General features: G+C 42.8%; 1 protein-coding gene across 2 annotated transcripts in view; it reads left to right on the forward strand.

The window, feature by feature from the left end:
- Positions 1-23,997, forward strand: part of NUP93 (nucleoporin 93) — a 132,066-nt gene extending 108,069 nt beyond the window's left edge. For both annotated transcript variants that reach the window (XM_081963335.1, XM_081963336.1), the window contains 13 exons: positions 2,596-2,753; positions 5,464-5,629; positions 7,030-7,123; positions 9,398-9,589; positions 12,139-12,265; positions 12,367-12,439; positions 13,784-13,828; positions 17,686-17,802; positions 19,071-19,189; positions 20,458-20,575; positions 21,810-21,893; positions 22,349-22,477; positions 23,714-23,997. In XM_081963335.1, coding sequence (XP_081819461.1) covers positions 2,596-2,753; positions 5,464-5,629; positions 7,030-7,123; positions 9,398-9,589; positions 12,139-12,265; positions 12,367-12,439; positions 13,784-13,828; positions 17,686-17,802; positions 19,071-19,189; positions 20,458-20,575; positions 21,810-21,893; positions 22,349-22,477; positions 23,714-23,824 — 1,533 coding nt within the window. In that variant the 3' untranslated portion in view covers positions 23,825-23,997. The remainder of the gene's footprint in view (positions 1-2,595; positions 2,754-5,463; positions 5,630-7,029; positions 7,124-9,397; positions 9,590-12,138; positions 12,266-12,366; positions 12,440-13,783; positions 13,829-17,685; positions 17,803-19,070; positions 19,190-20,457; positions 20,576-21,809; positions 21,894-22,348; positions 22,478-23,713) is intronic.
- Positions 23,998-24,381: the final 384 nt, after the last annotated feature.

A 24,381-nucleotide genomic window follows, 5' to 3' on the forward strand; every position in this document is an offset into this window, starting at 1 on the left:
ACCACCTTTGGTGGGAAAGTAACAGCATTCTGTGCGCCTTCGGCATTTAGTCATGCCAGCCACATGACCACGGAGACATCTTCGGACAGCGCTGGCTCTTCGGCTTTGAAATGGAGATGAGCACCGCCCCCTAGAGTCGGGAACGACTAGCACATATGTGCGAGGGGAACCTTTACCTTTACATATAATGAAAATCGTAATAATAATAATAACAACAACAACAATAACTTGGTGATTGACACCTAAGACGCTGGCAGCATCCCGTATCAACCGTTAGCACCAATCAATGGTATTTATGACACATTTTAAAATGTTCAGTTGACTGAGTTTCATGTTTAATAATAATAATAATAATAATAATAATAATAATAATAATAATAATAATAATAATAATAATAATAATAATAATAATAATAATAATGGAAGCACTGAAGAGGAAGCACCAACAGGTAGTGCTCAATTAGCTGAGAAAATAAAGCATCAAATGGAAGATGCTAAAAGAACACGTTTTCCAAAGCTGAACCAAATGAATCTCACCATTATATTATTATATTAACCAAATAATAATAATAATAATAATAATAATAATAATAATAATAATAATAATAATAATAATAATAATAATAATAATAATAATGTTAAATATTAAATAAATATATTAAAAATTATAGGAGTACCTAAGTCTTGATCACTGCAAGCTGCTTGTGGCATAGCATTTTCACATCTGGGTGAAAAAGAACCTGGGTGAAAAAGAAAAAGAATGAGAAAAAGCCGCCTGGTATATTTAACCCGACAAGGGAGAAAAAAAAAGAGCATTTGATAGGTCCCATACATAATGAATGTTATCCTGAAAAGATAGCAGGATTTGTTTCCCCCCCTTTGGGACGTTCAGAGAAAATAAATATGAGTAAATGAGCAGAAATTGCAAGGAACCAGATGTTGAGTGGGTATTCGGGAGAACATTTCTAAAAACGAGACCAGTTTAACGCCGGCATTCTGTAATTTGCTTGGCAAGGTGGTGGTTTTTTCCCCTTCGTGGGCAGCATGAAAACACATTTAGGGAAGATGCTGCACCGAGTAGAGATTTCTGCGATAGGATTTCTGAAGATGCTTCTCAGCGTGAGGAGTCAGAAAAAACGGCATCAGGAAAAGATAATGGACGGTCTCTGGGGGTGCCTTTTCATTCACAGAAAGACACATTCAGTAGCTAAGCTTTCCATAGATGAAAGAAGGGAGAAACAGCATTCACCAATTCCCTTCTGACCGTTATCCTCTTCTATACCAGTTTGAAGAATTCCCCATCTGTGTGGAGCACAAAGACATCCCGTGTCAATGGAAGTGTTGCTAAAATGGCTCCCTGCATGTTTGGAGGCTCCCGATAGATGAAATTTGCATTCATGAATATGCAGATATAATGTCTAAAAATATGTACACATAGAATAAAGCACCTTTTTCCAAGTGGCAGACGGGCTTTGAATATCACAAAGAGGTTTTTTTTTTAACGGTATGCAAGACTTATTTTTATACAGAGGGATCTTCGGTCAATTGTACGTACCACTTACAGTTTAAACATGTGTTTCCTATCTTCAACTTTCAAGGTCTTTGCTACAATATAGCAGCCCTTGACTTACAACAATTCATTTAGTGACTGTTGTGGCCCGCCAGCGGCCAGCAGAGCTGGAAGTAGACAGTGAGGAGGGTTGGGGAGGAACGGGGCCAGTCCTGGAGTCTGGGGAAGGCTCTGATGAGGGCTCTGTATCAGAAGCAGAGAGGGGGCCAGAGCCGTATGCCAGTTATCAGCTGCCTTCGGAGTCAGACATCAGTGAGGCAGACGAACAGCTGGAGCCTGTTCCCAGTGTGCACATGTGCAGAGTTGCCAGACGAAGGGGGCAGCTAAAGAAGAGGGACTGACTTAGGAATAAGGCCACAGGTGGACGATGAATGGCCCCTCCCAGAGGAAATAAAAGAGGAGCGAAAGGGGAGTGGAGTTTGCAGGAGAGAATTAGTTCGCTTCATTGATTCGTGACTCTCTGAGACTCCTTGCCAAGTTTTGCAGATATCAGCCTGTCAGCTCTCCAAACCAGATAAGGTCTGTGACCATAAATCTTCCCTTGAAAGACTTTGCTGGATGTAAATGAGCAGAATTCACAGTCAATTAATAAAAGGTTTTTTTTGTCGGGACCAGGAGTTTGCTTCATGCTCTTGGGAAGCCTCGGTCAGAACAGTGACCAACAACACTGAAAAAAGTGACATGACTGTTTCCACCCTTACAACCATTGCCTCATCCCTAGGGTCACATGGTCAAAATTCAGCCACTTGGCAACTGACTCATATTTATGACGGTTGTAGGGTCTATGGGTCACCTAATCTCCTTTTGCGACCTTCTGACAAGAAAGGTCTGTCAATGGGGAAGCCAGATTCACTCAAGAACAACAATAGCAACTGTGGCAAGAAAGGTTGTAAACTGGAGCACAGCTCATTTAACAGCTGCCTCTCTTTGCAACCGAAATATTGGGCTCTTTCGTAGTCGTAAGTCGAGGACTGTCTGTAACAAGTTCAAATCTCTGGACATTTTTTCTGCTTGTATCGTTTTAGGACGGGGAAGTGGAAGGCCATCCTGTCTGGGCGATCATTTACTATTGTATGCGCTGCGGGGACTTAATGGCAGCAATGCAAGTGATCAACCTAGGTCAGCACCAGCTGGGAGATTTCAAGACTTGGTTCCAGGAGTACATGCACAGCAAAGACAAAAGGTACTTGGGTAATGCCCGAAGAGACCGGGAGAAAGTATGAATGCCAGGGGGTGAGGGGAAGCAGAAGAGTTAATTCCACTGAAAATCCTGATTCTGGCTGGACCTTTCTGCTCGCCTTCCAAAATCAACTTGAAGAAAAGACAGCTTCAAGTTTTCAAGTCGTGCAGAAGATGCTTGGTATTTTAAACCAGTGTTTCTCAATCATGGCCACTTAAAGATATGTAAAAATATACACTTACCTTCCCTACCGGTTTGCAATTGTCAGCATGTGGGCGTTCGCTTTTGGCGAAAAAAGGGCTTAAATGGGATGCCGTAGAGCCGTGCGCGGGTGGGCAGAGCCAAAATTCCGTTCTGAACCGTTAGAATACCACCTCTGATGTGGACTTCAGCTCCCAGAATTCCCTAGCTGGGGAATTCTGGAAATCAAAGTCCAAAGTGTCCATGGTTGAGAAAACACTGCCTCCAATGAATGATTCTGAAGCAGTTGGGATTTACAGAAGGTGCAGCCATTTGGAAAAAAAATGCATTTTTATTTTTTCCCCTTCAAATGGAACATATCTATTTTTAAAATGGAGCACTCTTTCTGAGTGTGAAGCTACATTATGTTGGTGGGAGGCACTTTGGATCTGTTCTTTCGATCCACGTGACAACTCTGAATTTGGATTACTGAAGTTATATTATTAGGTCAGTTTCTGCAATATAAAATACTGTGAGTACTGTTTCTGCAATATGAAATAAAGGAGCGGCAGTGTTCAGTCAGCAAAAAGGCATCAAAAACGGTATTTCTGTCACAGGAAAGCTGCTTGGCTCAGAAAGGCCACTTTTTAATATATATATGTCACTTTTATTAGGTTATGAAGTGTTATAAAATACAGAATTTGAAAGCAAATAAAAGGGCGGGGAGGGGGCAAGAGTAAGGAAAGAAAAAGAAATTTTCTTTTATTGGCCAAGTGTGACGGGACACACAAGGAATTTGTCTTTAGTGCATAGTCTCTCAGTGTACATAAGAAGAATAAGAGACATTCATCAAGAATAAAAAGATGCAACACTTAGGGATAGTCAAGGTTACTGATAAGCAATCAAATTGTATTAGGAAACAAATGAAAACAATATAAATTAAAAGATACAAGCAATAGGGTTATAGTCATAAGTGGGAAGAGATGGGTAATAGGAAGGAGGAGAATAATAATAATAATAATAATAATAATAATAATAATAATAATAATAATAATAATAATACAGTCTTAGTAAATTAATTTACAGTATTGTGGGAATTAGTTGTTTAGCAGCGTGATGGCATCACTCTGAAAAAAAATCACTCTGAAAAAAAAATGAAAAAGAAGCATTGACTTACGACTCTGTTACAGTACCGTGTCCCCCTGAAAATAAGACAAGGTCTTACTTTCTTTTGACCCCCCGAAAAAGCACTTGGCCTTATTTTTGGGGAAGTCTTATTATTTTTGAGGTGCAGGAGGCGGTGAGTGTGATCACGTCATGCCTCCTGTTGTGTTGCAATATTTTCGGGGAGGACTTATTTTCGGGGGAGGGCTTATTTTACCGCATGCGCTCAAAAGCCCAATTGGGCTTATTATCTAGGGAGGTCTTATTTTCAGGGAAACGGTAGAATAGGGCATTAACAACAATCACAACTTTTTGTTTTACCATAATAGTATAAACCAGTCATTCCTACAAAAATCTATCAGCCTAATCTACAGAACCCAAAAGTCAAAGTTCCATTCTTTTCCACATCAAGCAAGAAGTTCAGAAGCGGTTTCCATGTGGAAACAAAAGTACTTAAGTTCTTTTAAGCAAAGTAGTCCATATTGCCATTTCAGCCAACTCCCATCAGCTTCTGCAACCATTCTTGTAGAGTAGAAATCAAAGTGTCCTTCCATTTTTGCACATACAATAATCTTGCCGCTGTCAACATATATACAGTAGAACCTCTGGTCACGAACGCTTCTGACCATGATCAAATCGGGTTCCAACTCAAAAAATCACTTTTGTGTGTGTGGCCGATTTCTCCTTCCACGCAGTAGTGGAATTCAAACTTTTTTACTGCCGGTTCTGTGTGCATGGCTTGGTGGGCGTGGCTTGGTAGGCGTGGCAGGAGAAGGTTACTGCAAAATCCCCATTCCCTCCCGATCAGCTGGGACTCGGGAGGCAGAGAATAGATGGGGGCGGGGCCAGCCAGAGGTGGTATTTACCGCTTCTCCGAACTACTCAAAATTTCCGCTACCAGTCTCCAGAACTGGTCAGAACCTAGTGAATTCCACTTCTGCTTCCACACCATTTTTTTTTGTAAGCGCCAAATTTCCAAAATTAGGTTCGGGTCACAACCAAATCGGTTTGCGACCAAAATTATGGAACGAATTATGGTCGTGACCAGAGGTTCTACTGTAGTAACAAAGTTCCAGACTTTTTCTCCTGTTCTTTTTCCATTAGGGCCAAGAGGAAAAGTTCTGGTTTCATACTTTGTTTCCATTTTTTTCAGGATTTTCTATATGAAAAGATAAATCATAGTCCAATTTTGCTTTATCACATGTCCACCATAGATAATGAATGGTCCTTTCTTTGTTTTTACACTTCCAACATGCCTTTGGAAATGACCACTTTTGAAGTATTGGGTAGCTTACTTTGAGGAAAAAAATCAAGATTTGACTCTTTTGAAGACATCTCAAGTCTCTGCTTCTCTTATTTAAAATTGTAGGCTTTCTCCTGCCACCGAGAACAAAGTTCGCCTCCATTACCGACGGGCTCTGAGAAACAACACCGACCCTTACAAAAGAGCTGTATATTGTATCATAGGCCGGTGCGATATTGCCGATAACCACAGTGAAGTTGCGGATAAAACGGAAGATTATCTTTGGCTGAAGGTAATCAGCTTCTCCTGTGCGCTGCTTGGAAAGTCCAAGCATGAGTTAACTTCTGTCCATCTGCCCAGAGACTGAATGTAAATTCCTTGGCCACGCCCCCCCTCTCTGCTGAGTCCAGTTTTCAACTCAGTCTAAGCCCAGTCAAGACGTAACCAAGGAATCTCTAGGCTCTAGGCAGATTAGTGTGGACTCTCCTTATTTCTTTTATGGTTTATTTCCTCATGATTTCTTGTGCAGGTATTTATATCACTGGTTATATTTCCTCGGAGCAGGCTCCGTCGGAGTGATCCCCTTGCCTGAGCGGCTTGGGGATGGTTCCCTCGGTGTGAGGCTGGACCTACGGTCATTCCCTTCAAAACGATTGTGCTGCCATTATTTCTTTTGGGATAGTATTCATTTTCTTCCTCCTCATGTAAACATAAACACGATTGAAGATGGCCTAGCTATTATTATCCTACTCCAGTGTAGCACCTATATAATAAGAAGTCCCTCTTCCAAGAAATAACATAGATATATATGTAAATATAGGATCAAAACTTCCAGAGTTTTCTCTTTCTGTTTGTTGTCATTCTGGAAAGCATTTTATATATTAGACTACCTGATAAGCCGGCATTGCCCAGGTATTTATTTTTCCTAATCCTGTATTAGACAGGAAAAAGAATGAATGATATCTATAGTGTCACGCGTCTTCGTGCCCCCCGCGCATGTGCGCATGACAACCCACCCACCCCCCGCATGCGCAGCAGAAATCAGCTGGCCGGCGGGTAGTTAATGCGCATGCACAGTGGAGCTGAGCTGGGCTCTGCTTGCCACCTGTGTGCCAGGAGACACACACCAGTGGTGGGTTGCAGGCGGTACGCTCCGGTACGGGCGTCCCGGATCCTACCCGGAGCACCGGGTACCGAATACACTGGAATCATTCTAGTTCCTTTCATCAGGAACTAGAATTTTATCCTCCTAAGTCATCATTATTGGTTTGTTTTAAGGAATCCCTCTTCCCACAAATGTAAAATACAAGATAAAAAAATGTACAAGTTAAACAGATCTTGGCCAGAAACTAGCAACATGAATTGCATTCTGTCATACTTCCAAAGGGTCCTGAGGTATACACCGATCAGGGCACAAAGGACAGAGATACACATATGTGTTGTTTTCTGCATGTCACCACAATCGCAAAGGGCAGAAGCCGCCGGATAGCCCCATTTCTTCAGAGTGCCTCTGGATCTTGTTGTGCCCACGTAAAGTCTATTCCACGATGACCATACTTCCCAGCTCCTCCAACTGGCACTCTCCATCCAGTGTTGTAGCTTTCCATAGGCCCATTCCACTTTTGAAAAATGTATTGCATTTGCGGGAAGGGAAAGAGAGATGCCCAAGTTACTTTTTCCATCTTTTTCTAGCTGAATCAAGTATGCTTTGACGAGAGCAGTTCTAACGCACCACAAGACAGGCTGACGTTGTCCCAATTCCAGAAACAACTGCTTGAAGATTACGGTAAGTTCAGTGGTGGGATTCAGCCAGTTTGCCCCTAATTGGGAGAACCAGTTTTTAACTTTCTAAGCAGTTTGGAGAACCGGTTGTTGGAAGAAATCTCATTTTGTTTTTTTTTTCCACTTTAGAGGGCTCATCCTGTAAGGAAGGCAGGAAGGGAACATTCTGGTGGTGTTTATAGCCTAATCTTTATTGCCTTGCTTACCTAAACTGCCTCTCCGGTTAGCCCTTATTCCATTGTAACAGTTAAAGCAAAGCGCCCATCGACGTGAGTGATGTTGAGTTGGCCACGCCCACACGGTCACATGACCACCGAGCCCCGCCTACCCAGATGGTCATTAGGGCAGAGAACCGGTTGTTAAATTATTTGAATCCCACCACTAGCTAGGGACAGTAATTGGAGATTTCTGAAAATAAACTCAATTATGCAGAAAGGTGATCTTGAATAGATCTTGAATAGATCTGGTGCTGGGACTTTTAAAAATGAATTTCTTCAATAAACCGACACAACATGTCAAAGTAAGTGTTCTTGTATTCACACCTTGGCTTCAGTAGATAGTAAAGACTCAGAAACTGGCAATTTGTGGTTTTTCTTCAAAAGCCAGACTGGTGCTATTCTCTTAGCAGAATAGTGTTTAAGTATTTAAGAAATGTTTATGATTCCATCTGTCTTGCCACCTGTTCTGTAGTTTTCCTGTTAAATCTGTCCAGGTATTAAGATGCCGTGTCAGGCTTCTGGGAAGTGACAAGAATTTTAAATCAAATCTTTAAAAAAAACCCTTCCTAATATTAAGGAAAGTATTTTCTCTCACATTGCGTTGAGGTTGTGCTGTAGGGAAATCAGTCCACCTCTTCCCTTCAAATGTAAATTGTTGATTTTGTTGATACTTGGGTCACTTGTTAATTTTATCGAGGGATGCCCAGGATAGGAAACCAAAAGGCAAAGAAGAATCTGAGTATTACTCAGTATGGAATTTATGCTACAAATGGCTGGAGGAAAGAAAGCAATAAAGGGGGGAAAAAGATTAAGAAATTAGAAAAAATCATAGAACCGCAGAATTAACAAGAGGGGGGAAATGTAAGATGGATTGTATATAAAATAGTACTGAATAAGAAGTATAAGAGAAATATATGTACATAGAAGGATATAAGAAAAATGTGTAAAAATAGACAGACAGACAGATAACTAGAGAGACAAACAGACATATAGGTAGGTAGGTAGGTAGGTAGGTAGGTAGGTAGATAGATAGATAGATGATAGATAGATAGATAGATAGATAGATAGATAGACAGACAGACAGACAGACATAAGATAGATAGATAGGCAGGCAGGCAGACATATAAGATAGATAGACAGACAGACAGACAGGTAAGTAGGTAAGTAGACAGACAGACAGACATATAAGATAGACAGGTAGGTAGGTAGGTAGGCAGGCAGGCAGGCAGGCAGGCAGGCAGGCAGGCAGGCAGGCAGACATATAAGATAGATAGACATACATACATACAGATAGGTAGTTAGGTAAGTAGGTAGACAGACATACATATAAGATAGATAGATAGGCAGGCAGGCAGGTAGGTAGGTAGATAAGTAGACAGACATATAAGATAGATAGATGATAGAGATAGATAGATGATAGAGAGATAGAGAGATAGAGGTATATACAATATGTACGGATAAAAGGAGTATAATGGATGCTGAACGATGTAGAAATGTTGCAAAGATGATTTTTATGTTTTAAAAAATAAATAAAAAAGAAAAGAAAACCAGAACACAGGTATTCCTTGACTTACAACCATTCATCTAGTGACTGTTTGAAGTTATGACGACACTGAAAAAAAGGTGGCCGATGACTGTTTCTCATACTTATGACCGTTGCAGCATCTCCCTGGTCACGTGATCAAAAATCAGGTGCTTGGCAACCGGTCTGTATTTATGACGGTCGCGGTATCCCGGGGTCAGGTGGTCTCCTTTTGCGACTTTCAGACAAGCAAAGTGAAGGGGGGAGCCACATCCCCTTAACGACCGAGTTACTAACTTAACAACTGCAGTGATTCACTTAACAACCGTGGCAAAAAAGGTTGCCAAAAAAAAAAACAACACTTCAGAAACGTTTGGCTTAGAAACAGAAGCTCAGAGCTGAAATGTGATCGTCAGTCAAGGACGACCTCTACCAATAAAATAAACCATTGAGCAACATTTCTGCTTTCCCGATCTGTTTTTGCATCCTTGAAGATCAGCTGTGAAGTCATCCTTCCCTTCTGCTTTTTTCCCTTCAGGCGAATCGCATTTTGCCGTGAACCAGCAGCCCTTCCTCTACTTCCAAGTCTTGTTCCTCACGGCCCAGTTCGAAGCGGCCATCGCTTTCCTTTTCCGTACCGAACGTTTGCGTTGCCACGCTGTGCACGTGGCCTTGGTTCTCTTTGAACTGAAGCTGCTGCTGAAATCTTCTGGGCAGAGCGCACAACTCTGTAAGTTTTGTTGGTCTGTGGTCACGGCGCTGTTGGGATCCTTCGGGGAATAAAGATCGGCCGAACGATCGACTGACGTGTGAGACACATGATAAGAGAGATGCCGTATTTTTCGGAGTATAAGACGCACCTACCTAAACAAGAAAGCCCATTTGCTGCGGCCCGTTCATCGCCGCTACGGCCCATTCACCACCATCCGTTTGCCGCAGCGGCCTATTTGCCGCTGCCATGGCCCATTCACTGCCGCTGATCCCCACTGCCTGGAACCGGCTGAAAATGCGATGCACGGAGGCCAGAAATGGTGTGTGTGCGGGTTGGGGCTGGGAGTGGGCGGGGCTTCAGCAACATTTGGTGCATAAGATGCACTGCAATTTTCACCCACCTACATAATAAGAAGTCCCTCTTCCAAGAAATAACATAGATATATATGTAAATATAGGATCAAAACTTTCAGAGTTTTCTCTTTCTGTTTGTTGTCATTCTGGAAAGCATTTAATATATTCGACTACCTGATAAGCCGGCATTGCCCAGGTATTTATTTTTCCAAATCCTGTATTAGACAGGAAAAGGAATGAATGATGCCTATAGTGTCATGCGTCCTCCGCCCCCCTGTGCATGTGCGCATGACACTTTTAGGAGGGGTGAAGTGCGTCTTACACTCCGAAAAGTAGTGTACTTAAAAATAATTAGACCAGCCTTTTGCAACGTTGGCAACCTGAGGATGTGTAGACTTCAACTCCCAGAGTTCCCCAGTCAGCAAAGGGAATGGCTGGGGAATTCTGGGAGTTGAAGTCCACAAATCTTCAAGTTGCCAAGGTTGAGAAACTCTGAATGAGACGGACGAATAACTTCCTTTTAAGTGGACCACCAGCATTCCAGGGTCTGAAAGGGAGTCCTTGTGACCTCACCCACAGTGGCACGAAGGACGTGGAATGGCTTATTCATAATGTCATGTTGCACGGGTGAGTGACAGGTGACACGCCGTATACCTGTCAAAATTCCAAATGTCAACATTTGGCACAAAATGTTGTGTTTCCACTACGTTTATTTTTTCTTTCATTTTTTTCTAAATAAAACAAAGCTCAATGTACCTTAATTTGATAAGTTAATAAGATTAGGTCAACCATCCCTTTTTGAGGGATAAAATAATGTCGGATAATTTGGCATGATATTATCTCTTCCAATGATACTCCTCTCTTATGAGCATTTATTTTAGTTTAGAAGCGTGACCCCGGGTTGTTCAGAGTAGCTGCCCAGAAAGTAATTGGTGGGAACAATTCATAGACCAGTGTTTTGTTCTTTTCTTGGGCTGGCTGAAAGCAGCTCTAAGAAGTACAATGCAGCCGCTTCTTGGAAACCACAGTGTATATTATTGCCTGTCAATGAAAGTTTTGTTTTCTGTTTCCTGTGCTAATCCTATTAACAGCTGTTGCAGTTATAAAAGTTCCCCAGTTCTGGTGACTGTCACCACATGGTGGCAGGCAGCCAGATCAACAGCCGAGAAAAATAAATTAACATCAGGAGATTGACTTATTGACCTGCTTCCATATGCGGGAGAGAAAATATGAACCTTCAGCTCAGATATCGTAAAAATCTAAGAATCCTTTCCTCCCTCCCTCCCTTCCTTCAAGGAATTAATTTGTGTTTGGTATTCAAAGCCTTTAAAAAAAGTCTAAAATGTTGAAAGGTCCTCCTCCCCTATTTTATCAGTAGCTGGAGGTTAGATTGACACGTCACAACCAATGCAACTAGATATTATTGTTACTCTTCTGGTTCTATTAATTAATTAATTAATTCATTCATTCATTCATACATACAATTTGTAGAGCCTTCCATCTCAAACCAGTAATTCTGGGTGGCAAAGAATGGTTAAACAGTTAAAACACAATATAAAAAGATAGAACATAGAATCACAGAGTTGGAAGGTACCTTGGCGGTCTTACTAGCCCAGTCCCAACTTCAAGGCAGGAGTTATACCATCCCTGTTGAACGGTTATCCAGTTTGATTTTGAAAACCTCCAGGGATAAGAGCACCCACAACAGAGGTGAAATACAGCAGGTTCTGGAGATGGGCTGGTGGGTGTTTGGGCAAGGTTGTGAACTTTCAACTGGGTGGGGAAAACCGGGAAGCTTTTAGATTCGGGTTTTGCCAGATGTGCCAACATGGCTCTCTTCATAAATTGGAACTTTTAGCAATACTTTGCCTTGGACTCTGATTTAATTTTGGATGCTATTTGGAACCCTGACACGAAGCTGCCCCCTCGATCTCCCTCGTCTCCACCTCTGGCTTGTCCTCCTCCACAAATCCAGGCTCTGACGGGGGCATGAAAACAACAGTGTTAGAATTTCTTGTCTTACTCTCTTCCCAGTAGCTTTTCCCGTCATAGGTGGTTGGTTTGAGACCTTTGGAAAAGTTTTCAATCTTTGCATTCTGAATGTCTGGGAACTGGAAGAGGGTTGCTTGTCCATGTAGATTTTTGTCCTTATGGGTAGCTATCGTTCCTTCTTGAACAAAACGGTGCATGATATTTGTCTCGTTCCCATTTCAGTGAGCCACGAAGCTGGCGGCCCTCCGGCCACCCGGCGCTTGAATTTTGTCCGGCTCCTGATGTTGTACACCCGCAAGTTCGAGTCGACGGACCCCCGGGAAGCTTTGCAGTACTTCTATTTTCTCAGGTTGGTTCCTGCCCTCCTTAGGCGAAAGCAGGGAAGGGTGCTTGGTTCGAATGGCTGCAACCGTGAAGCGGGTGCTGACCGCTTTGTGGTCCTTGTTTTAGGAACGAGAAGGACAGCCAAGGCGAAAACATGTTCCTGCGTTGTGTGAGCGAGCTGGTGATCGAGAGCCGAGAGGTAGGCAAGGGCCATTGGGTTACTTTCCTCCCATTTAGGTTGGAATTCCTGCTTTTCATAAGAGGGGCCTGCTCTGCAGTTGAGACTCTCTTGCTGCATTCAGAAATCCCCGGATTTATTTTTTCATATTTTACAATTACCATCTTTACGACGGTCATAGTACCACAAACAGAAGCAATAAAACCAACAATAATACTAAAAAACAAAACAAAATTAGAAGTCTGTAAAGATTCTCAACCATCCAGGTCACTGTTGTCCCAAAGGTGCTTTTTCCAGGAGGCAACTGGACTTCCTTGTTTTTTCTTTGAAGACGTTTCGCTTCTCATCCAAGAAACTTCTTCAGCTCTGACTGGATGGTGAGAAAGGGAAGGATTTATTCTCCTTGCAGACAGCTGGGCATTTGCATCCTTTGAGAGGGTCGTTGAGGCCACCTGGAGGTTTGTCTGTGTCCTCAGGGTCACCTGAGTAGTGAAAATGGTTCCTGTAGCCTGCAGTTTTGGGGTGGTGGTGGTGGAATCTGTTCATTGGGTGGGGGTATGAACAGATTTCCAAAAAAGTGCAGACTACAGGAACCATTTGCACCACTCAGGTGACCCTGAGGACACAGATAAAACCTCCAAGGGCTTCAACGACCCTCCAAAAGGATGCAAATGACCAGCTATCTTCAAGGAATATAAATCCTTCCATTCCCTACTATCCTGTCGGAGCTGAAGAAGCTTCTTAGATGAGAAGCAAAACATCTTCAAAAGGAAGAAACAAGAAAGTCCAGTTGCCTCCTGAAAAAGTTTCTTTGGGACATGCATAGGGTGCATTTCCCCCCCCCTTCCCCCCAATTCTCTATTTAGAATGCATGTTGAGAGATGGGTCATACCTGGTGGGGTGTGGCCGCTTCAGGGTCCCTGTGGTCACTGATAAGGGCGAATGACAACAAAGGTGCTTCAGCAGCCGTAATTGGGGGGCCGTGTCATAAGTAAGTTTTGGGGGATCGGTCCTAACTTCAAACAGTTGCTCAGCAATTTGTCAGAGGACTGCCTTAAAATCTGGATCATTCATAATAGCAATAGCACTTGTATACCGCTTCACAGTGCTTTTACAGCCCTCTCTAAGCGGTTTACAGAGTCAGCCTATTTGCCCCCAACAATCTGGGTCCTCATTTTTACCCACCTCGGAAGGATGGGAGGCTGAGTCCACCTTGAGCCTGGTGGGATTCGAACTGCCAAAGTGCAGGCAGCTGGCAGTCAGCAGAAGTAGCACTGCACTCCAACCACTGCCCTACCACGGCTCATAATGGCAGTACCTGTATAACTTCCCTAACTCTGTTTTTGTTTTCTCTTGCATGGATAGTTCGACATGATTCTTGGAAAACTGGAGAACGACGGCAGTAGAAAGGTAACTTCTAATATAGATCTCTTCCTTTGTTTTCAATAGCTCAATGACACTGAATGTTGAGTGTAAGGCCAAATTATTATTGAATTGTATGTCAGAAATGAAAGAACGCGCAGTGGGCTTTCTGCTGTTAGTTTAAAAACAGTATTTGCTTTAAAAACAAGATAAGTTTGTAGGCCTCTATTGAAGTATTTAAGAATTGGAAATGCCATTTGTCTATTATTATTATTATTATTATTATTATTATTATTATTATTATTATTATTATTATTATTATTATTATTATTATTATTATTATTATTATTATTATTATTATAATTATATTAAATTTTATTAAATTTATAGACCGCCCCCTCTCCCCGAAGGGACTCGGGGCGGTGTACAGACACAAAAGTGATAATACACAAGTGTATTATCACTTTTGGATGGACTGCATATTGTGACCCACCAGCGGCCAGCAGAGCTGGCAGCAGATTCGGACAGTGAAGAGGTTGGGGAGAAATATGGGCCAGTCCTGGAGTCTGGGGAAAACTCGGATGAGGGCTCTGTGTCGGAGGCAGAGAGGGGGCCAGGGCTGTCCGACAGTTATCAGCTGCCCTCGGAGTCAGACATCAGTGAGGTAGATGAACAGCTGGAGCCTGTTCCCAGGGTGCACATGCACAGAGTGGCCAGATGAAGGGAACAGCTAAGGAACAAGGGTCGACTTGGGAGTAAAGCCACAGGTGAACAGCCCCTCCCATAGGGAATAGAAGAGGAGCGAAAGGGGAGTGGAGTTTGCAGGAGACCATTAGTTCATTCCCGCATTCTTGCCAAGCATTATGGCGTCTGAAAGATATCTCCAAGCCGGATGAAGGTCGGTAATTGTGAACTAACTTGAAAGACTGTGGGAGAGAGAAGACTTTGCTGGAGAGGAATTCCCTGTAAATTAAATAAAAGGGGTTTATCAGGACAAGGACTCGGCTTCGTGCTGCTGGGGAAGCCTCAGTCAGAACACTGCACTGCTCCCACTTGGCCACCGCAGTCGTTTAAATCGTACACTTCATTCCCTATTTGGAACAAATCGATCCTATTTCATGCCACGTGTGAATCAACCCAACCCGTAAACATGCGGGTTTCTGTTTGGGCATCGGCGGCTCATGAACACCGCATGTTTCGTGCTTCTCTGTTTAATCAGTTGCAGATAAATTCCCCTGCCACCCCCGTGCATTTCGGAGCTCTTCTTCTGAATCAGATATGAAGCCTGGCACAGCTTCTCATTTTGCATGCAGAGAGCCATTTTAAATTGCTAGTTAAGGAAGATTCAGCTCTTGCTGTGACAGTTTTAGGTCATCTGGGGAAGGCAGAAAGAGAGGGCCAGGAAGGGTCAGGATGTAATGGCATATAGGAATGGCCTTGGGACCAAAGGAGGGGGTAGGGATGTTGCCTAGCGAATGATCCAATAAGGGGGCAGGGGAACCCGCAGCTGGGCAGAGGAAGAAGCTCAGGAAGGATCCTCTCCAACATCTCAAGCTGAAAAAGAGACATTGGGAATGTCAGGATGCCAAGTAATACATCCGTAACGAACAGAACTCCAAGGCGAGTACGTTGCTCAAAGAATTGGTTTATTAGACATATTGGCACAAACAGGTGAAACCCGACACTGAATATTCCCACTTTTTTAACCTGATTAAAAATAAAAAGTTTCCCCCCCTTTTCCCAAACTGTTAGTCACATGGTCCCTTTGACACAAAAATAGGAAAAAGAAAAAGAAGAAGTTAGGAGATAGGGGGAGAAGAAGAAAAAGAATTAAAAGTAGCATTTTTGAGAGCCCAAGAGAAAATGGTTTAAAGAGGGGGGAAAAAGGGAAAAGAGTTACATTAGTAGATCAAAGAGAATAGTAGTAAGATTGTTATTGTTATGTAATTAATTAAGAAACAGAAATTATAGTGTATTGTTAATTGTAGAAAAATGGAAAGAAATGCTCTCTCTGTTTAAATTGAATTAGAGGATGTATGCTGTTTATTGCAAAATATACCAAAGGAGAAAATAAATGAAAATTCGGTGTCACTTCGAAGGGGCAATTGAAGATATTGTTTATGTATTAAGAAAAATAAGTATAAAGATGAAAATAACAGAAGAGAATAATTTGGCTGAGGGTGAAAACAAAACTATGGTGTAAAAAGGACTATGTAAATGGGAGGATGTAAAAGAAAAGACAATTCTCTTTTCTATAAAACGTATAATTTGTATTAAAAAATAAAAAATCTTGAATTAAAAAAAAAGCGCCGTCTGATTGCCAGGCGATTTTTCTCCTCTGCCCGGCTACCAGTGGCCGATAAATACTGATAAAAACCTGCTTGCCATCTCCACTGGGATAATTTCACATACTGTTGGAAACCAGGAATCTCTTTTGTGAGACAAAAACCTTCAGATGTTTTAGCATGTTTTGGCTCACTATGAATATTAATAACTTGGAACAACTTGAGCAAATCCTGCATTCAGATGAATCGGTGAAAACTTTCAGAGTTTACGAACTCTGTAGCAGCAACAAGGAGCAGGCAGCTTAAAATATATAATGGGTTTTGGGGTTTTTTGGGACATGTCAGATGCATTATTCATCTTTACTTCTTTCATAACGGGAAATGCGTTCACATGTCAGCTGACTTCCTACGGTGACCACTTTAATCAGAAAATCCTTTTATTTAGCTTCAATGTTATCAATTATTTGTGGGACCTAGAGACGTGGTGGCTCAGTGGCTAAGACGCTGAGGATTTCAATCAGAAAGCTCAGCAGTTCGCTGGTTCGAATCCCTAGCGCTGCGTAACGGAGTGAGCTTCCGTTACTTGTCCCAGCTTCTGCCAACCTAGCAGTTCGAAAGCATGTAAAAATGCAAGTAGAAAAATAAGAACCACCTTTGGTGGGAAGGTAACAGCGTTCCATGCGCCTTTGGCATTGAGTCATGCCGGCCACATGACCACAGAGACGTCTTCGGACAACGCTGGCTCTTTGAAATGGTGATGAGCGTCACTGCGTTAATTGGTTTGTCAACTTGTGCTTATATTCTGAGTTATACAGTAGACTGGATTGTTTCTTATCTGACAATGATTAATGCGCATGTCTCATAATACGTCACACATTCTTTCCTTTCCTTCTGATCTTCCGTTCGCCTGCCGAAGGAGGTGGGCAACATAGCTCTTGCCAAAATGTAAGATTTAGATAGTAAGATTTGTATTTTATTTTACTCTATATTAAAGTGTTTTTATTAGAACGGGCCCCGGGTTTATTTTCGCTTATTTCAAATGTGTGCTACAAGGAAGATCCAGCACCTCATTAATTTAGGGGAGGGGGGGGAACTCCCGCTCCTTCACAATGAGCACCGCCCCCTAGAGTCGGGAATGACTAGCACATGTGCTAGAAAGTCTCTGGAGCAAGGGGAGAGTGAAAAATGGGCCTTCCGGTCCGACAGGAAGTCGGCAAACGGGCCATTTCTGTCCTCCGGAGGGTCTCCGGGGGGTGGGAAAGGCCTTTTTCACCCTCCCCAGGCTCCTAGAAAGGATCTAGAGCCTGGGGAGAGGGTCCACCGCGCCATTGTGTGCCAAAAATGGGGAAAAATGGGGGGAGGCTGGCACATGCTTGCATGACACCCCTACGCCCCCCCCCCCGCTTTTGGCACGCGATGGCAAAAATCACTGCTCTAGAATCTCTCAGGTTGTTTCCGTTTGGGTGAGAGCAGTCGAGGTTTAGTCTGGCAAGATTCTTACTATAGCTAGTAAATAATTGACTGGATTGTTCTCTGTCGCTCTTGGGCTGGGCCAGACACTATTCGGTTTTCCAAATATTTTATCTCACCTTTTTTTTTTTATTTGTCATCTTTCATCAGACTGGAGTTATTGACAAGTTCACCCGAGACACCAAACCAATTATTAACAAAGTGGCCTCAGTGGCAGAAAGCAAAGGATTGTTTGAAGAAGCCGCGAAACTTTATGACCTTGCCAAGGTAAAGTGGGGTTTCAAAAATCCGTTGGATACGTCCGTATGCCTTGCGTTGTTAGTGAAAATAATAAAAAGGCAGTAGCACTTAGACTGATCAAGGAGGGATTCAACCTAGAAGTAAGGATCAATTATTTCTGTTTCCACCAAAGGAACAGAAGTTGCCTTCAGAAGTTGTGGGAGTTTCATCACTGGAGGTTTTCAAGAAGAGACTGGACTGCAATCTGTCAGAAATGATAGGTCTCCTGTTTGGGTGGGGGGTTGGACTAGATGACCTACAACCTCAACGTTTTACTTTTAGATAATAGTTTAAACCGGGGGTGTCAAACTCAAGGCCTGGGGCCTGCATCCCGTCTGCTGGATGCTTAGATCTGGCCTGCGGGGCCGTCCTGGAAACAGCAATGGACTGGCCCGCGGTTCCTCTGCCAGTGAAAACAGAGCCTCCTTCTACTGCCCCGAAGGGAGTCAGAAGTCATAACAACTTCTCTTTCTTTTTCCCTCTCGTCTTTCCCTGGCTTTTCTCTTCCCTTTTCCCTTCCCTATTTCTCCTGTTGTTTTGCTTTTGTATTTTCTTTGCGTGCTACTTTATTAACTACCATATTTTTCGAAATATAAGACACACCTTTTCCCCTCAAAAAAAAGGCTGACAATCTGGGTGCGTCTTATACACTGAATATAGCATTTTTTGCCTCCTGAAACCCCGCCCCCTTCACGAAAATGGCCATGCATAGCCTTTAGGAAGCTTCCAGAGTGCTCCTGGGGGCTGGGGAGGGCAGAAATGAGCGAAAAACGGACCATTTTTGACTCAGTTTGGCCCCTCCAGCCCCCAGGAGCACTCTACAAGCCTCCTAAAGGCTATGCATGCCCTTTTGGGGGGGGGAGGGGGAAACAGGCCCGTTTTCGCGAAAAATAGGCCGCTTTTGGGAGATCTGCAGAATGCAAAAACTTTTTTTTTTAAATTTGCCTCTTCAAAGTCTTGGTGCGTCTTATACTCCTGTGCATCTTATGCTCTAAAAATACGATAATAAAAAAAAAGTAGCAAAAAGTTGTGAAGCCTTCCAGAAGATTTAATGGCAGATCTGCGTTTACTTTGTTGTAGATATAAAGCATGAGGCTTCTCGTAAGTTTTTTGCTGCCTGTGCTCACTGCCGCCACTCTCGGTTGACCCAGAGCCCTCCCTTCTCCCCCTTCCTCCCCTCCCCCCTCATGATTTCTTCCAAAAGGCCTCCTGACTCGGTCCTGCAATGCCCCTTTCTCTCTTTGTGCCTCCCTCAGAACGCCGACAAGGTCCTTGAGCTGATGAACAAGCTGCTAAGCCCCATCGTGTCTCAGGTCAGCGCTCCCCAATCCAACAAGGAAAGGCTGAAGAACATGGCGCATGCCATTGCTGAGAGGTAAGTGACTGGCCTGGGGCGCCTGGGGCTTGAGCATTCCTGCCCATGCCAGGTTAGCCAGGTTCCTTTTGACCTTGGTACACCGAAGCTTGGGAGAAGCCTTGGATTATGCAGCCAGAGGTTACGCACGGAGTTAAAAATAGCAGATATGCTGCTGCGTTTTAGGGATGGGTCTATTCTGACCTAGGCCTCCCAATATACAGATATTACGGTAGTTTCACATTGCTAGTTTTAAGAAACTTACTGGACCAGACCAGGATAAAATGTGGTTCATTTTCTCCCACTTCAATTAGGTCTTTGCCTTACAATGGTTATGTAACGAGCTAATGTATTATCTTACAATAGGAAAATGGGAAAATTGCTCTTCAAATAATTATTATATAATTATAATTAAAATATTATTATTATTATTATTATTTTTAAATATATATATACATCCGTATTGTGTGTGAACAGAATTTGTTCTATCATTCATATTAGTCCAATTCACAATAACAGTTTTAGTAATCTCTATCCCATTGATCAAATGTAAGTAATCCTCATTATATTGTTCAAACATGCATAAACAAGAAATGCCTAACTCCTCATCTTTTTCTCTATCCTCATGTATGTTTTATAGAAACAAATTTGACTAAGTATCATTCCTATTGATCCAATTCACCCTAATTGTTAATAGTCTCTATTGCATTTATCAAATTTATATAATCCTCATTATGTTATTTACACCTACATAAAAGGAAAAGGTCTAATATCTCTTCTCTTTTGTGCTTGACTTCTTATCCATTTTTCTATATTAATCCAATTCACAGTAATAGTATTAATAATCTTATGCGGTGGCTCAGTGGCTCAGACGTTGAGCTTGTCAATCAGAAGGTCGGCAGTTCCGCAGTTCGAATCCCTGCACCGATCCCTAGCACCACGTAACGGAGTGAGCTCCCGTTACTTGTCCCAGTTTCTGCCAACCTAGCAGTTCGAAAGCATGTAAAAAATGCAAGTAGAAAAATAGGGACCACCTTTGGTGGGAAGGGAACAGCGTTCCGTGTGCCTTCGGCATCTAATCATGATGGCCACATGACCACGGAGACGTCTTCGGACAGTGCTGGCTCTTCCGCTTTGAAACGGAGATGAGCACCGCCCCCTAGAGTCAGGAACGACTAGCACATATGTGCGAGGGGAACCTTTACCTTTAATCTCTAGCCCACTTATCTAATTTAGGTCATCCTCATTCCCAAAGTTTTAATGGCACGCCCCCTTTCCATTTGTTGCAGATATAAAGCCCAAGGAATAAGCACCAAGAAGCCCGTTGACTCAACGTTCTACCTTCTGTTAGACCTGATCACGTTTTTTGATGAGTATCATGCTGGCCACATTGATCGGGCCTTTGATGTAAGCTTCCTCACCTTTTTTGTCTCCGAAACTGTACAACTTTAGTTGATTTTGAGTCTAATACTTTAACCTCCAAATAGAGATGACTGAATTCTACGGTGGAGAAAGTGGCCATTTGCTAACCGTTCTTGCTTTGGTCTCAACTGAAGCAGCCGATAGAAGTGGACCGAATAACCTTAAAATGGCATTAAGAGACACTGGGCAGGTGGTGGCGGCTGTTGGCAGAATCCCGACAATTCCTCTGCCTATTTTGTGTTTTAATTTAGCCTTTTAAAGATTCTCGATTTGTTTAGGATGGCGTTGCAATGTGTGTGTGTGTGTTTGTTTGTTTGTTTGTTTTTTAGCTTTAATTGGATTTTGCAATCGGTTGTCCTGATTTTTCCATAGTTATTTCTCAGATTAGAGAGGGGCAGTGTTATATGATATCCAGAGTCAGGTAAATGGAGGGCATAGGTGCTTTTTCAGGAGGCAACTGGACTTTCTTGTGTTTTTTTTTTCTTTTGAAGATGTTTCGCTTCTCATCCAAGAAGCTTCTTCAACTCCGACTGGGTGGTGGGGAATGGAAGGATTATAAATTGTATTCTGCAAGGAATATAAATCCTTCCATTCCCCTATCTGAGGACACAGATAAACCTCCAAGTGTTTCAACGACCCTCTAAAACAGCGGTTCTCAACCTGTGGGTCGGGACCCCTTTGGGGGAGTAGAACGACCTTTCACAGGGGTCGCCTAAGACCATCGGAAAACACATATTTTTGATGGTCTTAGGAACCGAGACACCAATTTTATGGTTGGGGGTCACCACAAAATGAGGAACTGTATTAAAGGGTCGCGGCATTGGGGAGGTTGAGAACCACTGCTCTCAAAGGATGCCAATGGCCAGCTGCCTGCAAGGAATATAAATCCTTCCATTCCCCACCATCCAGTCAGAGCCGAAGAAGCTTCTTGGATGAGAAGCAAAACGACTTCAAAAGAAAAAAAAAACAAGAAAGTCCAGTTGCCTCCTGAAAAAAGCCCCTTAGGGATGACTGAATAGAACATTCATCTGTCTATAAAATGTTTTATCCTGTTGCTTTTATGGGTTGTAAGCCGCCGAGAGATAACTGTAGGCCAAATGGGCAGCCTAGAAGTTAAATAAATAAATGGAGGTGAATGGAGGAGCAGCTGTTATACCCACAGCGTATCGTTCTTTCCACATGTATTGATCGTGCCTTATCTATGCATCTTTCTCTGCAGATCATCGAACAGCTAAAATTAGTCCCCCTGAGCCAGGAGTATGTGGAGGAGCGAGTCACAGCCTTCAGGCATTTCAGCGATGAAGTAAGCAGGTAGCGCGTTCTGTCCCTTCCTCTCCTCTGTCTGAATCTGGCTTAACATTGAGGTTCTTGGACTGTGGAAATGATCACCGATATTACTGCCCAGTTTTGTTACTTAAACAGCATGCAAAAAACAAACAAAAAAGACTTTGAATCTGACACACGCCAGGCTCAAATCAGTTGTTCTGATTGATGTCCCATTGCAGTTCCAGAAATATTGTAGGCGCAAAGTGATTCACCATGGTGGTGCAGTGGTTAGAGTGCAGTACTGCAGGCTATTTCTGCCGGCTGCCTGTATTTTAAATTTGTTTTAAAAAATTAACAGCAGAAAGCCCACTGTGCATTCTTTCATTTCTGACATACAATTCAATAATATTTTGGCCTTACACTCAACATTCAGTGTCATTGGGCTATTCAAAACAAGGGCAGAGATCTTACTTCCCCTCTTACTTTTCTTAGATCAGGCACAATTTGTCCGAGGTCCTCCTTGCCACGATGAATATCTTGTTTACCCAGTACAAGAGGTTGAAATGTGCCAGCCCAGCCACGCCCGCTCGGCCCAGCCGAGTCATTGAGGACCGAGATTCGGTAAGTTCTTTTCCCCCTTAGTAGACGAGGTCACCTTCAGAGTAGCGATTGTAAAAATCTGCTTTTCAGTGCTGTGCAAAGCTGACCTTTGCAATTCCTTGATTAGAGAAACTTCTTCGGCTGAGGAGAAGGAGGCCAAGAAAGGTTTGCCCAAGGCTATCCTGGAAATTAATAGCTAGGAAGAAATTTGGAGTCCTATGACTAGATGATCCCTATCTTCTTTCTGTGGATACATTTTCTCCACAGGAGAGGTGTGCTTTGCATATTTCTTGCCACATGCATTTTAATGCATGCGTACACATGCAGACATGCAGGCAACTAGCCCAATGGTGCTTTTTCGAGAGGCGACTGGGCTTCCTTAATTTTTTTCCCTTAAAGATGTTTTGCTTCTCGTCCAAGAAGCCTCTTCAGTCAGAACTGAACAAGGTCCAAACAAATCCATTGACATGTTAGCTTGCCACCTACCAGGCCTTACTTCTGATGGACGTTAAACACAGATGGGTCAGAGAAGATCTGAAGATCCAGTTAAATCCAGATTTATTGCTAGTCATGCCTATGCACTGAAATATTCCCAACTGACAGTTAGCAACTGTTTGGAGTTAGGTAAGGATGTGTGTGTTTTAGGGGTTCAAAATCCTATATTTATATATATTGCTTTGTACAGTTCTTTTAATTCCATTTTTAACCTCCTCCATTCCAACTGTACATATTCAATTTTTATTGTATTTTGATATATTTTGCATGGACTGTACACCGCCCCGAGTCCCTTTTGGGAGAGGGGGCGGTCTAGAAGCATGAATAATAAATAAATAAATAAAAATAAAGGGAAGTTGGAATTAGTTCACTTATAACTACGTAGGGATTCTAGCCTGATTCCTCTTTTAACTCCACCCTAGGTTCTGCCATTCTTTCTCCTACAACAGGGCTGTCAAACTCGTGGCCTGCGGGCCGGATACGTCACGCGTTGGCCACGTCTTTGACCAGTTTAGCGAAGGGGGGGCGGAAGTTGTGATATGTCACATGAAGCCGCTGTGACGACGCGAGTTTGACACCCATGTCCTGGAGTGGGGAGGGAATGGGGATTTTGCAGTAACCTTCCCCTACCATGCCCACCAAGCCACGCCTACAGAACCGATAGCAAAAATAAATTGAATCCCACCATTGGCCTATCCCAAGCTATCTTTCTCTCTCGCCAGACCTGTCTAATTTTTTCCCCCTTCTTTTGATGCCCCTTAGCAACTCCGATCTCAAGCTCGGGCACTCATCACCTTCGCCGGGATGATCCCCTACAGAACATCAGGGGACACCAACGCTCGCCTAGTACAGATGGAGGTCCTCATGAACTAGCTGGGCGGGGAAGCCAGCTGGCGGTAGAGGTTCTTTTGTGCGCACATTGGAAGGGTGATGGTGATGGGCCTCCCAGTTTAATTTTTGTTCGTTTTCCTTTCCTTTCCTTTTTTTTTTTTTTTTTTGTATGTCTTTATTTGTCAACCCGCAATAAATTTCTTTGGATTTACGTATTTGCTTTACGGATTACCTTGTTTTATTTTGCACGTTTTTCTTACGTTCTCTCATTTATTTGTTTCACTTTTCAAACGCTTTCTTCTTTCGGAGGAAAACGGGGGAAGATCTTTTTAAGTTATGACCAGAGGAAGCAGGTACTACGTCCTTATTTTATTCCTTGGAAGATTTATACCGACCCACCGTGACTACCTCCATTCCAGGTCATTGAGAGTTAATTCTTGTTTGTCAAAGTCAACCTAATGTAATGTACTAAAGGTTGGGTTTCCCAATTCTCTGGGCTACATGGAAATGGGTAATTTATGGATTAATGTGTGGTGGAAATTTAGCAACTGCCTTAGCATATTTGGGGAAATCAGATCCTTAAATTTATGGTCATTTTT

Source organism: Natrix helvetica (assembly GCF_964273705.1).
Source record: "Natrix helvetica genome assembly, chromosome: 10".
In the NCBI taxonomy this organism is placed as follows: domain Eukaryota; kingdom Metazoa; phylum Chordata; class Lepidosauria; order Squamata; family Natricidae; genus Natrix; species Natrix helvetica.